This window comes from Mya arenaria, chromosome 12 (assembly GCF_026914265.1).
Source record: "Mya arenaria isolate MELC-2E11 chromosome 12, ASM2691426v1".
NCBI classification, from domain to species: Eukaryota; Metazoa; Mollusca; class Bivalvia; order Myida; family Myidae; genus Mya; species Mya arenaria.
This window is the reverse complement of record NC_069133.1, coordinates 54134134-54148997: the sequence shown is the minus strand read 5'-3', so window position 1 is coordinate 54148997 and position 14864 is coordinate 54134134. Positions and strand designations below refer to the sequence as shown.

The 14864-nt window shown below is 38.4% G+C and overlaps 1 protein-coding gene across 1 annotated transcript in view; it reads right to left on the bottom strand.

Moving 5' to 3' along the window:
- Positions 1–14864, bottom strand: part of LOC128211081 (uncharacterized) — a 29850-nt gene that overhangs the window by 2538 nt on the left and 12448 nt on the right. The window contains exons 9-13 of the mRNA XM_052915497.1: positions 14242–14376; positions 10766–10906; positions 10414–10548; positions 10017–10157; positions 9062–9202 (exon numbers count right to left, since the gene is read on the bottom strand). Of these exons, the coding sequence (XP_052771457.1) occupies positions 9062–9202; positions 10017–10157; positions 10414–10548; positions 10766–10906; positions 14242–14376 (693 nt within the window). The remainder of the gene's footprint in view (positions 1–9061; positions 9203–10016; positions 10158–10413; positions 10549–10765; positions 10907–14241; positions 14377–14864) is intronic.

Below are 14864 nucleotides of genomic sequence, written 5' to 3'. Positions count from 1 at the left end.
TTTCGTATTGCTGTTACCTAAATGTTGTTTCGTATTGCTGTTACCTAAATGTTGTTTCGTACTACTGTTACCTAAATGTTGTTTCGTATTGCTGTTACCTAAATGGTGTTTCGTACTGCTGTTACCTAAATGTTGTTTCGAACTACTGTTACCTCAATGTTGTTTCGTACTACCTTTACCTAAATGCTGTTTCGTACTGCTGTTACCTAAATGTTGTTTCGTATTGCTGTTACCTAAATGGTGTTTCGTATTGCTGTTACCTAAATGTTGTTTCGTATTGCTGTTACCTAAATGGTGTTCCGTACTGCTGTTACCTTAATGGTGTTTCGTACTACTGTTACCTAAATGTTGTTTCGTACTACTGTTACCTAAATGTTGTTTCGTACTACTGTTACCTAAATGGTGTTTCGTACTACTGTTACCTAAATGTTGTTTCGTACTGCTGTTACCTTAATGGTGTTTCGTACTGCTGTTACCTTAATGGTGTTTCGTACTGCTGTTACCTAAATGTTGTTTCGTACTGCTGTTACCTTAATGGTGTTTCGTATTGCTGTTACCTTAACGTTGTTTCGTACTACTGTTACCTAAATGTTGTTTCGTACTACTGTTACCTAAATGGTGTTTCGTACTGCTGTTACCTTAATGGTGTTTCGTACTGCTGTTACCTAAATGTTGTTTCGTACTGCTGTTACCTTAATGGTGTTTCGTACTGCTGTTACCTTAATGTTGTTTCGTACTACTGTTACCTAAATGGTGTTTCGAACTACTGTTACCTTAATGTTGTTTCGTACTACTGTTACCTTAATGTTGTTTCGTACTACTGTTACCTAAATGGTGTTTCGTACTACTGTTACCTAAATGGTGTTTCGAACTACCGTTACCTAAATGTTGTTTCGTACTACCGTTACCTAAATGGTGTTTCGTACTACTGTTACCTTAATGTTGTTTCGTACTACTGTTACCTAAATGGTGTTTCGTACTACTGTTACCTAAATGTTGTTTCGTACTACCGTTACCTAAATGGTGTTTCGTACTACTGTTACCTAAATGTTGTTTCGTACTACTGTTACCTTAATGGTGTTTCGTACTACTGTTACCTTAATGTTGTTTCGAACTACTGTTACCTTAATGTTGTTTCGTACTACTGTTACCTAAATGTTGTTTCGTACTACCGTTACCTAAATGGTGTTTCGTACTACTGTTACCTTAATGGTGTTTCGTACTACTGTTACCTAAATGTTGTTTCGTACTACTGTTACCTAAATGTTGTTTCGTACTACCGTTACCTAAATGTTGTTTCGAACTACTGTTACCTTAATGTTGTTTCGTACTACTGTTACCTTAATGGTGTTTCGTACTACTGTTACCTAAATGTTGTTTCGTACTACTGTTACCTAAATGTTGTTTCGTACTACTGTTACCTAAATGGTGTTTCGTATTGCTGTTACCTTAATGGTGTTTCGTACTACTGTTACCTAAATGTTGTTTCGAACTACTGTTACCTTAATGTTGTTTCGTACTACTGTTACCTAAATGGTGTTTCGTACTACTGTTACCTTAATGTTGTTTCGAACTACTGTTACCTAAATGTTGTTTCGTACTGCTGTTACCTAAATGGTGTTTCGAACTACTGTTACCTAAATGTTGTTTCGTACTACCGTTACCTAAATGGTGTTTCGTATTGCTGTTACCTAAATGTTGTTTCGAACTACTGTTACCTAAATGTTGTTTCGTACTACTGTTACCTAAATGTTGTTTCGTACTGCTGTTACCTTAATGGTGTTTCGTACTACTGTTACCTAAATGTTGTTTCGTACTACTGTTACCTAAATGTTGTTTCGTACTACTGTTACCTAAATGGTGTTTCGTACTACTGTTACCTAAATGTTGTTTCGTACTACTGTTACCTTAATGGTGTTTCGTACTACTGTTACCTAAATGTTGTTTCGTACTACTGTTACCTAAATGTTGTTTCGTACTACTGTTACCTAAATGGTGTTTCGTACTACTGTTACCTAAATGGTGTTTCGTACTACTGTTACCTAAATGTTGTTTCGTACTACTGTTACCTAAATGTTGTTTCGTACTACTGTTACCTAAATGTTGTTTCGTACTACTGTTACCTAAATGGTGTTTCGTATTGCTGTTACCTAAATGTTGTTTCGTACTACTGTTACCTAAATGGTGTTTCGTACTACTGTTACCTAAATGTTGTTTCGTATTGCTGTTACCTAAATGTTGTTTCGTACTACTGTTACCTAAATGGTGTTTCGTATTGCTGTTACCTAAATGTTGTTTCGAACTACTGTTACCTAAATGGTGTTTCTTATTGCTGTTACCTAAATGTTGTTTCGTACTACTGTTACCTAAATGTTGTTTCGTACTACTGTTACCTAAATGGTGTTTCGTATTGCTGTTACCTAAATGCTGTTTCGTACTACTGTTACCTAAATGTTGTTTCGTACTACTGTTACCTAAATGGTGTTTCGTATTGCTGTTACCTAAATGCTGTTTCGTACTACTGTTACCTAAATGTTGTTTCGTACTACTGTTACCTTAATGGTGTTTCGTATTGCTGTTACCTAAATGCTGTTTCGTACTACTGTTACCTAAATGTTGTTTCGTACTACTGTTACCTAAATGGTGTTTCGTATTGCTGTTACCTAAATGTTGTTTCGTACTACTGTTACCTAAATGTTGTTTCGTACTACTGTTACCTAAATGGTGTTTCGTATTGCTGTTACCTAAATGGTGTTTCGTACTACTGTTACCTAAATGGTGTTTCGTACTACTGTTACCTAAATGGTGTTTCGTACTACTGTTACCTAAATGGTGTTTCGTACTACTGTTACCTAAATGGTGTTTCGTACTACTGTTACCTAAATGTTGTTTCGAACTACCTGTTACCTAAATGTTGTTTCGTACTACTGTTACCTAAATGTTGTTTCGTACTACTGTTACCTAAATGTTGTTTCGTACTACTGTTACCTAAATGGTGTTTCGTACTACTGTTACCTAAATGTTGTTTCGAACTACTGTTACCTAAATGTTGTTTCGAACTACTGTTACCTAAATGGTGTTTCGTACTGCTGTTACCTAAATGGTGTTTCGTATTGCTGTTACCTAAATGTTGTTTCGTACTACTGTTACCTAAATGTTGTTTCGTATTGCTGTTACCTAAATGGTGTTTCGTACTACTGTTACCTAAATGTTGTTTCGTACTACTGTTACCTAAATGTTGTTTCGTACTACTGTTACCTAAATGGTGTTTCGTACTACTGTTACCTAAATGTTGTTTCGTACTACTGTTACCTAAATGGTGTTTCGTACTACTGTTACCTTAATGGTGTTTCGTACTACTGTTACCTAAATGTTGTTTCGTACTACTGTTACCTAAATGTTGTTTCGTACTACTGTTACCTAAATGTTGTTTCGTACTACTGTTACCTAAATGTTGTTTCGTACTACTGTTACCTAAATGTTGTTTCGTATTGCTGTTACCTAAATGTTGTTTCGTACTACTGTTACCTAAATGGTGTTTCGTACTACTGTTACCTAAATGGTGTTTCGTATTGCTGTTACCTAAATGGTGTTTCGTACTACTGTTACCTAAATGGTGTTTCGTATTGCTGTTACCTAAATGTTGTTTCGTACTACTGTTACCTAAATGGTGTTTCGTACTACTGTTACCTAAATGTTGTTTCGTACTACCTGTTACCTAAATGGTGTTTCGTACTACTGTTACCTAAATGTTGTTTCGTACTGCTGTTACCTAAATGTTGTTTCGTACTACTGTTACCTAAATGTTGTTTCGTATTGCTGTTACCTAAATGTTGTTTCGTACTACTGTTACCTAAATGGTGTTTCGTATTGCTGTTACCTAAATGGTGTTTCGTACTACCTTTACCTAAATGTTGTTTCGTACTACTGTTACCTAAATGGTGTTTCGTACTACCTTTACCTAAATGTTGTTTCGTACTACTGTTACCTAAATGGTGTTTCGTACTACCTGTTACCTAAATGTTGTTTCGTACTACTGTTACCTAAATGTTGTTTCGTACTACTGTTACCTAAATGGTGTTTCGTACTGCTGTTACCTAAATGGTGTTTCGTACTACTGTTACCTAAATGTTGTTTCGTACTACTGTTACCTAAATGGTGTTTCGTACTACTGTTACCTAAATGTTGTTTCGTACTACTGTTACCTAAATGGTGTTTCGTACTACCTGTTACCTAAATGTTGTTTCGTACTACTGTTACCTAAATGGTGTTTCGTACTACTGTTACCTAAATGTTGTTTCGTACTACTGTTACCTAAATGGTGTTTCGTACTACTGTTACCTAAATGTTGTTTCGTACTACTGTTACCTAAATGGTGTTTCGTATTGCTGTTACCTAAATGGTGTTTCGTACTACTGTTACCTAAATGTTGTTTCGTACTACTGTTACCTAAATGGTGTTTCGTACTACTGTTACCTAAATGTTGTTTCGTACTACTGTTACCTAAATGGTGTTTCGTACTACTGTTACCTAAATGTTGTTTCGTACTACTGTTACCTTAATGGTGTTTCGTACTACTGTTACCTAAATGTTGTTTCGTACTACTGTTACCTTAATGGTGTTTCGTACTACTGTTACCTAAATGGTGTTTCGAACTACTGTTACCTAAATGTTGTTTCGTACTACTGTTACCTAAATGTTGTTTCGTACTACTGTTACCTAAATGGTGTTTCGTACTCGTTACCTAAATGGTGTTTCGTACTACTGTTACCTTAATGGTGTTTCGTACTGCTGTTACCTAAATGGTGTTTCGTACTACTGTTACCTAAATGTTGTTTCGTACTACCTGTTACCTAAATGTTGTTTCGTACTACTGTTACCTAAATGGTGTTTCGTACTCGTTACCTAAATGGTGTTTCGTACTACTGTTACCTAAATGGTGTTTCGTATTGCTGTTACCTAAATGTTGTTTCGTACTACTGTTACCTAAATGTTGTTTCGTACTACTGTTACCTAAATGTTGTTTCGAACTACTGTTACCTTAATGGTGTTTCGTATTGCTGTTACCTAAATGTTGTTTCGTACTACCGTAACCTAAATGGTGTTTCGTATTGCTGTTACCTAAATGTTGTTTCGTACTACTGTTACCTAAATGTTGTTTCGTACTACTGTTACCTTAATGGTGTTTCGTACTACTGTTACCTTAATGGTGTTTCGTACTACTGTTACCTAAATGTTGTTTCGTACTACTGTTACCTAAATGGTGTTTCGTATTGCTGTTACCTAAATGGTGTTTCGTACTACTGTTACCTTAATGGTGTTTCGTACTACTGTTACCTAAATGTTGTTTCGTACTACTGTTACCTAAATGGTGTTTCGTACTGCTGTTACCTAAATGGTGTTTCGTACTGCTGTTACCTAAATGGTGTTTCGTACTGCTGTTACCTTAATGGTGTTTCGTACTGCTGTTACCTTAATGGTGTTTCGTACTGCTGTTACCTAAATGTTGTTTCGTACTGCTGTTACCTAAATGGTGTTTCGTACTGCTGTTACCTAAATGGTGTTTCGTACTGCTGTTACCTTAATGGTGTTTCGTACTGCTGTTACCTAAATGGTGTTTCGTACTACTGTTACCTTAATGGTGTTTCGTACTACTGTTACCTAAATGGTGTTTCGTACTGCTGTTACCTTAATGGTGTTTCGTACTGCTGTTACCTTAATGGTGTTTCGTACTACTGTTACCTAAATGTTGTTTCGTACTACTGTTACCTAAATGTTGTTTCGTACTACTGTTACCTAAATGGTGTTTCGTATTGCTGTTACCTAAATGGTGTTTCGTACTACTGTTACCTAAATGGTGTTTCGTACTACTGTTACCTTAATGGTGTTTCGTACTGCTGTTACCTAAATGTTGTTTCGTACTACTGTTACCTAAATGGTGTTTCGTACTGCTGTTACCTAAATGGTGTTTCGTACTGCTGTTACCTAAATGGTGTTTCGTACTGCTGTTACCTAAATGGTGTTTCGTACTGCTGTTACCTAAATGGTGTTTCGTACTGCTGTTACCTAAATGGTGTTTCGTACTACTGTTACCTAAATGTTGTTTCGTACTACTGTTACCTTGATGGTGTTTCGTATTGCTGTTACCTAAATGGTGTTTCGTACTACTGTTACCTAAATGTTATTTCGTACTACTGTTACCTAAATGTTATTTCGTACTACTGTTACCTAAATGTTATTTCGTACTACTGTTACCTAAATGGTGTTTCGTACTACTGTTACCTAAATGGTGTTTCGTATTACTGTTACCTAAATGTTGTTTCGTACTACTGTTACCTAAATGGTGTTTCGTATTGCTGTTACCTAAATGGTGTTTCGTACTACTGTTACCTAAATGGTGTTTCGTACTACTGTTACCTAAATGTTGTTTCGTACTACTGTTACCTAAATGGTGTTTCGTATTGCTGTTACCTAAATGGTGTTTCGTACTACTGTTACCTAAATGTTATTTCGTACTACTGTTACCTTAATGGTGTTTCGTATTGCTGTTACCTAAATGGTGTTTCGTACTACTGTTACCTAAATGGTGTTTCGTATTGCTGTTACCTAAATGTTATTTCGAACTACTGTTACCTAAATGGTGTTTCGTATTGCTGTTACCTAAATGGTGTTTCGTATTGCTGTTACCTAAATGGTGTTTCGTACTACTGTTACCTAAATGGTGTTTCGTATTGCTGTTACCTAAATGGTGTTTCGTATTGCTGTTACCTAAATGGTGTTTCGTACTACTGTTACCTAAATGTTGTTTCGTACTACTGTTACCTTAATGGTGTTTCGTATTGCTGTTACCTAAATGGTGTTTCGTATTGCTGTTACCTAAATGGTGTTTCGTACTACTGTTACCTAAATGTTGTTTCGTACTACTGTTACCTAAATGTTGTTTCGTACTACTGTTACCTAAATGGTGTTTCGTACTACTGTTACCTAAATGGTGTTTCGTATTGCTGTTACCTAAATGGTGTTTCGTATTGCTGTTACCTAAATGGTGTTTCGTATTGCTGTTACCTAAATGTTATTTCGTACTACTGTTACCTAAATGTTATTTCGAACTACTGTTACCTAAATGGTGTTTCGTACTACTGTTACCTAAATGTTGTTTCGTACTACTGTTACCTAAATGGTGTTTCGTACTACTGTTACCTAAATGTTGTTTCGTACTACTGTTACCTAAATGTTGTTTCGTACTGCTGTTACCTAAATGTTGTTTCGTACTACTGTTACCTAAATGGTGTTTCGTACTACTGTTACCTAAATGGTGTTTCGTACTACTGTTACCTAAATGGTGTTTCGTACTACTGTTACCTAAATGGTGTTTCGTACTACTGTTACCTAAATGGTGTTTCGTACTACTGTTACCTAAATGTTGTTTCGTACTACCGTAACCTAAATGGTGTTTCGTATTGCTGTTACCTAAATGGTGTTTCGTACTACTGTTACCTAAATGGTGTTTCGTATTGCTGTTACCTAAATGGTGTTTCGTACTACTGTTACCTAAATGGTGTTTCGTACTACTGTTACCTTAATGGTGTTTCGTATTGCTGTTACCTTAATGGTGTTTCGTACTACTGTTACGTAAATGTTGTTTCGTACTACTGTTACCTAAATGGTGTTTCGTACTCGTTACCTAAATGGTGTTTCGTCCTCGTTACCTAAATGGTGTTTCGTCCTCGTTACCTTAATGTTGTTGCGTACTCATTACCTAAATGTTGTTTCGTACTGCTGTTACCTAAATGGTGTTTCGTATTGCTGTTACCTAAATGTTATTTCGAACTACTGTTACCTAAATGGTGTTTCGTATTGCTGTTACCTAAATGGTGTTGCGTACTCGTTACCTAAATGGTGTTTCGTCCTCGTTACCTTAATGTTGTTGCGTACTCATTACCTAAATGTTGTTGCGTACTCGTTACCTAAATGGTGTTTCGTCCTCGTTACCTAAATGTTGTTGCGTACTCGTTACCTAAATGTTGTTGCGTACTCGTTACCTAAATGGTGTTTCGTCCTTGTTACCTAAATGGTGTTTCGTCCTCGTTACCTTAATGTTGTTGCGTTCTCGTTACCTAAATGGTGTTTCGTCCTCGTTACCTAAATGGTGTTTCGTCCTCGTTACCTAAATGGTGTTTCGTCCTCGTTACCTAAATGTTGTTGCGTACTCGTTACTTAATTGTTACCTAAATGTTGTTGCGTACTCGTTACCTAAATGGTGTTTCGTACTCGTTACCTAAATGGTGTTTCGTCCTCGTTACCTAAATGGTGTTTCGTCCTCGTTACCTAAATGTTGTTGCGTCCTCGTTACCTAAATGTTGTTGCGTACTCGTTACCTAAATGGTGTTTCGTACTCGTTACCTAAATGTTGTTGCGTACTCGTTACCTAAATGTTGTTGCGTCCTCGTTACCTAAATGTTGTTGCGTACTCGTTACCTAAATGGTGTTTCGTCCTCGTTACCTAAATATTGTTGCGTACTCGTTACCTAAATGTTGTTGCGTACTCGTTACCTAAATGGTGTTTCGTACTCGTTACCTAAATGGTGTTTCGTCCTCGTTACCTAAATGGTGTTTCGTACTCGTTACCTAAATGTTGTTGCGTCCTCATTACCTAAATGTTGTTGCGTACTCGTTACCTAAATGGTGTTTCGTACTGCTGTAACTAAATGTTAAACTCGTTGCCTGGTCACAAGAGCGGCTAAAGTTGATCTGGGCAAAACGATTGTCATAGGAGCCCCTCCCCCCTGAAGGAACCTGCCCCTTTATTTCCTTATGAGTAGTGTGTCCTTTGTGTATAGCCCGGTCTTCAAACTGTAACAGGGGCCGAGCCATTTCAAGACCTCCTTACTTCCCTAGCCCGGACTATGCCCTTACTGAGTACTACCTATGTTAGTGGCGTTCCTAGCCTGGCCGCTAGAGAGGCAGCAGTCAATCTGGGCTTTCAAACGGTTACTGGGGCCCAGCCATTTCAAGAAACCTTTACTTCCTCAACCCTGTCTATGTCCTTACTGAGTATTACCTATATTAGTGGCGTCCTTAGCCTGTTCACATGAGCGACAGCAGTCAATCTGGGCCTGCAGGCTGTAACAGGAGCCCAGCCCGCGGGAGGAGTTGAACATCTGCTCACACTTGTTGGGGTTCTTATCCCCGTACAGACACCCTGGGGAAAGGTAAAGAGGAGATATTAGGGATGAAGCTTATATAGGTTTGAAAAATGTATGTTCCCTTTTTTCTATGTACCTGTAAATATGCAACGCCAAATATACATAAACTCAAATAATATTAGACCTCCCCAAATGATTAAAGACGTTTCAAACAGTTTTTCAATTAAATTTGAGAGGTCTCCGAATAACTTGTTGCTATGACTACATTATTTCTGTAGCTGATTTGAAAATAGCTACAAATTATCTGCTCTGTTAACCTCCAACAAATTCGTACTTATCCGTAATTGATTTGGATACATCTAAAATTCCATTAATTAATTGTTCAATTCAATTTGTATTCGACTGACTCCAATTAAGCCCGAAATTATTATCAAATGAATTAGAGATATTTAATTGAATTGAAGAGCCTCGGTGACCTGTCCAATTTAAATGAACGCCTCATTGATTTAAAGATCTCTTCAATTGATTTGATGGTGTACCATGTAATTTGAAGACGTCCTAAATATGTCAGTATTTATATGTTGATTTGGCATTCCAGATATAAAATGTAAGGAAAATAGTGTCCACAGGTAGACAAAAATGTCGATGTTCAAAACAGAAGACTGGTAAGCCTTTTTGTTGGCCCTTAATGGGTTATACATTGTATATAGTTTCATGCAACAATAAAATCGGTTACAAACGAATCACTTTCATGAATTCTGGGATTGGGTCGGACCTACATGAATGGAACTGACTGCTTACACCAGATGTTCTTTCACATGTTTATAGACACATTATGGTAATAATGTTTTATGTGCTCTCCTAGTTTACCAGGAGTGGCGTCGTTTTTCAGGTTATGACATGTGAGGCAGCACTGGTAACGGACGGCCGTGTTGTAACAGTTGTTCATCCCTGTCGTGTCGTTGCGGATGCCCCCACACACATTAGGGTCCCTATCTCCGTACGTACAACCTAGAAGCAGATTTATATGTATAATTGTTTCAAAACAGAGAGGGATACATAGCATTGAAATACGAGTTTAGGGTGTTTCATCATTAGTGTTTGTCTCTTTTTGTTATTGTGAGTTTTCTTAAAATTGTATCACGGTAAAAACTACTAGATCGCTTTTTTATCCGATCGCGTTAGTTCGGCAAAATAATTAAGTTATTATTTGTTCACCACTGATGTATGGACAAGCTATTTATAAAAACAATCAGATAAAGTCTACCTGGGAAACCTTGAGCCCTGTAATCAGCGCAAGTCTGGCAACACTGTGTGGAATATTTGCTGCACTGGGAGGCCACATTCGGGGGAACCACGCTGGTCGCACAGTAATCCTTCCAGTGATCGCCGTACTCACAACCTGCGCGAAAAACAATATGTTCTCGTTATTTCTACCAGATAGATTTGAAGCCTTTGTAGGTAGCCATTTTTGATATTGAGATGTCACGGTCCTTTCGTCCGCGTCCAAAAACGTTTGTCTTTGACAAGACTACATTGAATGGGATATCTTCCGTTTTGTAAATATATATTTAAACGTACAGTACAATATTTCAAATACTTTTTACGCCCGGTCATACCTGAATATGACGCATTGTAGTACTGTTTGCATGTGTCACAGCAACGGTCCCGCTTGTCCTGACTGTAGCAGTTGCCCGGTCCGATAGTGTCGTTCATGAATGTAGCACATTGCGCCGCGTCAACGTCACCGTAAGGGCAATCTGAAGAAAACATGCGTAACTGTAACGTCACATGTAGTTTGTAGTAACGGGTTTCGGTATTGACTGCAAAAAGTTGCTACGAAGTTATGACGTTGCATTGTTTCCTATGCGACTAGTTGTTTGTTTCTTGAGTTTATCAAGGTCTGCCCGCGCCTAATTGCTACATAGTGTAGTGAACCCGTCGTGACGCCATCACGATGTGCATTGTGTCATAAGTGACATTGGATAGAAGTGACTGCAATTTGCAGACTTGAAGAAGCAGAGTGAGATACAAGAGATCCGCGTGCAATATCCTAGCTCTTTCCGGATAAACCTCTTGGTTTATTAACGTGCTCGGTGTAAAGTACCGTTACACGGGATACAACGTTGTTTTGGTTTATTAACGTGCTCGGTGTAAAGTACCGTTACACGGGATACAACGTTGTTTTGGTTTATTAACGTGCTCGGTGTAAAGTACCGTTACACGGGATACAACGTTGTTTTGGTTTATTAACGTGCTCGGTGTAAAGTACCGTTACACGGGATACAGCGTTGTTTTGGTTTATTAACGTGCTCGGTGTAAAGTACCGTTACACGGGATACAGCGTTGTTTTGGTTTATTAACGTGCTCGGTGTAAAGTACCGTTACACGGGATACAGCGTTGTTTTGGTTTATTAACGTGCTCGGTGTAGAGTACCGTTACACGGGATACAGCGTTGTTTTGGTTTATTAACGTGCTCGGTGTAAAGTACCGTTACACGGGATACAGCGTTGTTTTGGTTTATTAACGTGCTCGGTGTAGAGTACCGTTACACGGGATACAGCGTTGTTTTGGTTTATTAACGTGCTCGGTGTAGAGTACCGTTACACGGGATACAGCGTTGTTTTGGTTTATTAACGTGCTCGGTGTAGAGTACCGTTACACGGGATACAGCGTTGTTTGGGTTTATTAACGTGCTCGGTGTAGAGTACCGTTACACGGGATACAGCGTTGTTTTGGTTTATTAACGTGCTCGGTGTAGAGTACCGTTACACGGGATACAGCGTTGTTTTGGTTTATTAACGTGCTCGGTGTAGAGTACCGTTACACGGGATACAGCGTTGTTTTGGTTTATTAACGTGCTCGGTGTAGAGTACCGTTACACGGGATACAGCGTTGTTTTGGTTTATTAACGTGCTCGGTGTAGAGTACCGTTACACGGGATACAGCGTTGTTTTGGTTTATTAACGTGCTCGGTGTAAAGTACCGTTACACGGGATACAGCGTTGTTTTGGTTTATTAACGTGCTCGGTGTAAAGTACCGTTACACGGGATACAGCGTTGTTTTGGTTTATTAACGTGCTCGATGTAAAGTACCGTTACACGGGATACAGCGTTGTTTTGGTTTATTAACGTGCTCGATGTAGAGTACCGTTACACGGGATACAACGTTGTTTTGGTTTATTAACGTGCTCGATGTAGAGTACCGTTACACGGGATACAACGTTGTTTTGGTTTATTAACGTGCTCGGTGTAAAGTACCGTTACACGGGATACAGCGTTGTTTTGGTTTATTAACGTGCTCGATGTAGAGTACCGTTACACGGGATACAACGTTGTTTTGGTTTATTAACGTGCTCGATGTAGAGTACCGTTACACGGGATACAACGTTGTTTTGGTTTATTAACGTGCTCGATGTAGAGTACCGTTACACGGGATACAACGTTGTTTTGGTTTATTAACGTGCTCGGTGTAAAGTACCGTTACACGGGATACAGCGTTGTTTTGGTTTATTAACGTGCTCGATGTAAAGTACCGTTACACGGGATACAACGTTGTTTTGGTTTATTAACGTGCTCGATGTAGAGTACCGTTACACGGGATACAACGTTGTTTTGGTTTATTAACGTGCTCGATGTAGAGTACCGTTACACGGGATACAACGTTGTTTTGGTTTATTAACGTGCTCGGTGTAAAGTACCGTTACACGGGATACAACGTTGTTTTGGTTTATTAACGTGCTCGATGTAGAGTACCGTTACACGGGATACAACGTTGTTTTGGCTTGAGTACTCCACTTTCCCAGTTCTGCCTTTTCAATGACTAGGCAAGGAAACTACACGTACCATAGTTTAACGTTTCTCGGTTTGACGCAGCCGGGGTTTGAAATTCCAAAATTTCGCACCCGAAGCGAACGCTCTTCCACTGAGCTATCGGGACGGTCATCTGATATATAGGGCAAAATACACCAATTCGGAAGGCGCAACTTAGTGTTCATGTCCGTTTTCTTTTACTAGCACATGACAATGAATCAAAGAGTGTTTATACCATCTCAGACCATTGGCTGTTTTACATCTGTGTAGACTAAGAAGCTGAATGGTTTGTGATTTCAAAATCTGCCTTAACATGCTGGATCTACCTGATCTATTTTTTTGTTTACATTTTCGCCGGATCGTTTGTGCTCCTACACCTGTTCACTTTATAGAAAACACAGGGGTTACGTTTGACCAATTTCATTTTTCTTATAAGAAACGTAACTTTTTTTCTAACGCACACATACGTTTAATGTAAAGTAAATAAGTGGAACTTTCTTCCTATATATGATGCTGGTGGTTGTGAATCATTTAAAACCGTGAGTGTAATTCGGCGTGCAAATTGGTCAAGTGAATATATAGGGAATTTATTTAGGGCTCTCTGACCTATAAGGTAAACTCATGGTTTACCAAAATTACCAAAATATATGTTGTTTCGCCATTGACTCCCACCAGTAGAATTGTGACATTGAAAACCATTTCCAGCATTTAAATATGCAAATTAGTGGATTTTGAGATTTTCGGTAAAAACTATGGAATGGCATGGGGGTCATAATGAACTAAAGTTCTTTATTGAATGAGTAACAGTAAAATGTTTTGGTGACATTCTTCCCAATTTCAGTTCTTTAAAAGCTAAATTATTTTAAGAATTTCGAATGCAAATATGTAAAAAACAGTTTCATTTTTTCCGCCTTAGCAATAGAACTTCAAATCAAACTTTGCTTGACTTTTAAATGGTTTACACGGGTAAATAACGAAGTTTTATCAAAGGAAAAATTAAGGGTTAAACTATATCTAAATAGCTAACGTACTCGGGAGGGGGATCTTTGCTTTATTATTTCTTGTTTCCTGTTTCATAGAAAAAAACATTATATCCCAGACGCCAAACTCATAGCTGAAATACATAACAGAATACAAGAATAATGGGGCTAATGCCAGAAGCTACCAAACGACATTTACCTTTAGAAGGCGTTGCTAACTTCAGGCCTTAACCCCGCGGTATGATTGTTGTACTATTATTTTTCCAACATGCAATTCTCATCTGAACTATGAGACGGTTACCTGCACTGCCGCCCTTCTTGTACTGTTTGCAGGTTTGACAACAGTCCGCCTCGTTTTGTCCACAATAGCCGTGTATGGTACCGTCTGTCACGTGCTGTTGACACACCACCGGCGAATGGTCCCCGTACTCGCAACCTGCACGAGAAATAGAGGTAGAGTGGTGACAAGGATCGGTGCACGTGAAATAGGGATATGACGGTCAGTTAAATTAACACTGTAAATTACTGAATTTCTATACATCTATGTAATGATATTGGAATTGAGGATCCCAAACGCAACGTTTGGACGTGCAAACACTCAAAACTAAATTGATAATAACGACTCGATTGTTATTTTAACCAGTGTCTGGTACACATACGTTAATATACTAGTTAGGGACCACACCCCTTCCCCCCATCCAGTACCAATAATTCGCCCACCCCGTAGATGCATGTTTAGCCATGTCATTACGGTTATTTTTTTAATCAAATGAGTGTCAATCGGAACACCTCGGCCAGTATCCAACAGGAATTAACCTCAGAAATACATGTAATACGGGTCATTAGAAAATAGTCCGTATTGGCCGACCAAGGAGATGTTCAAACAACCTTTGTTAGACCAAAGACAGAACGAGGGACGAACTA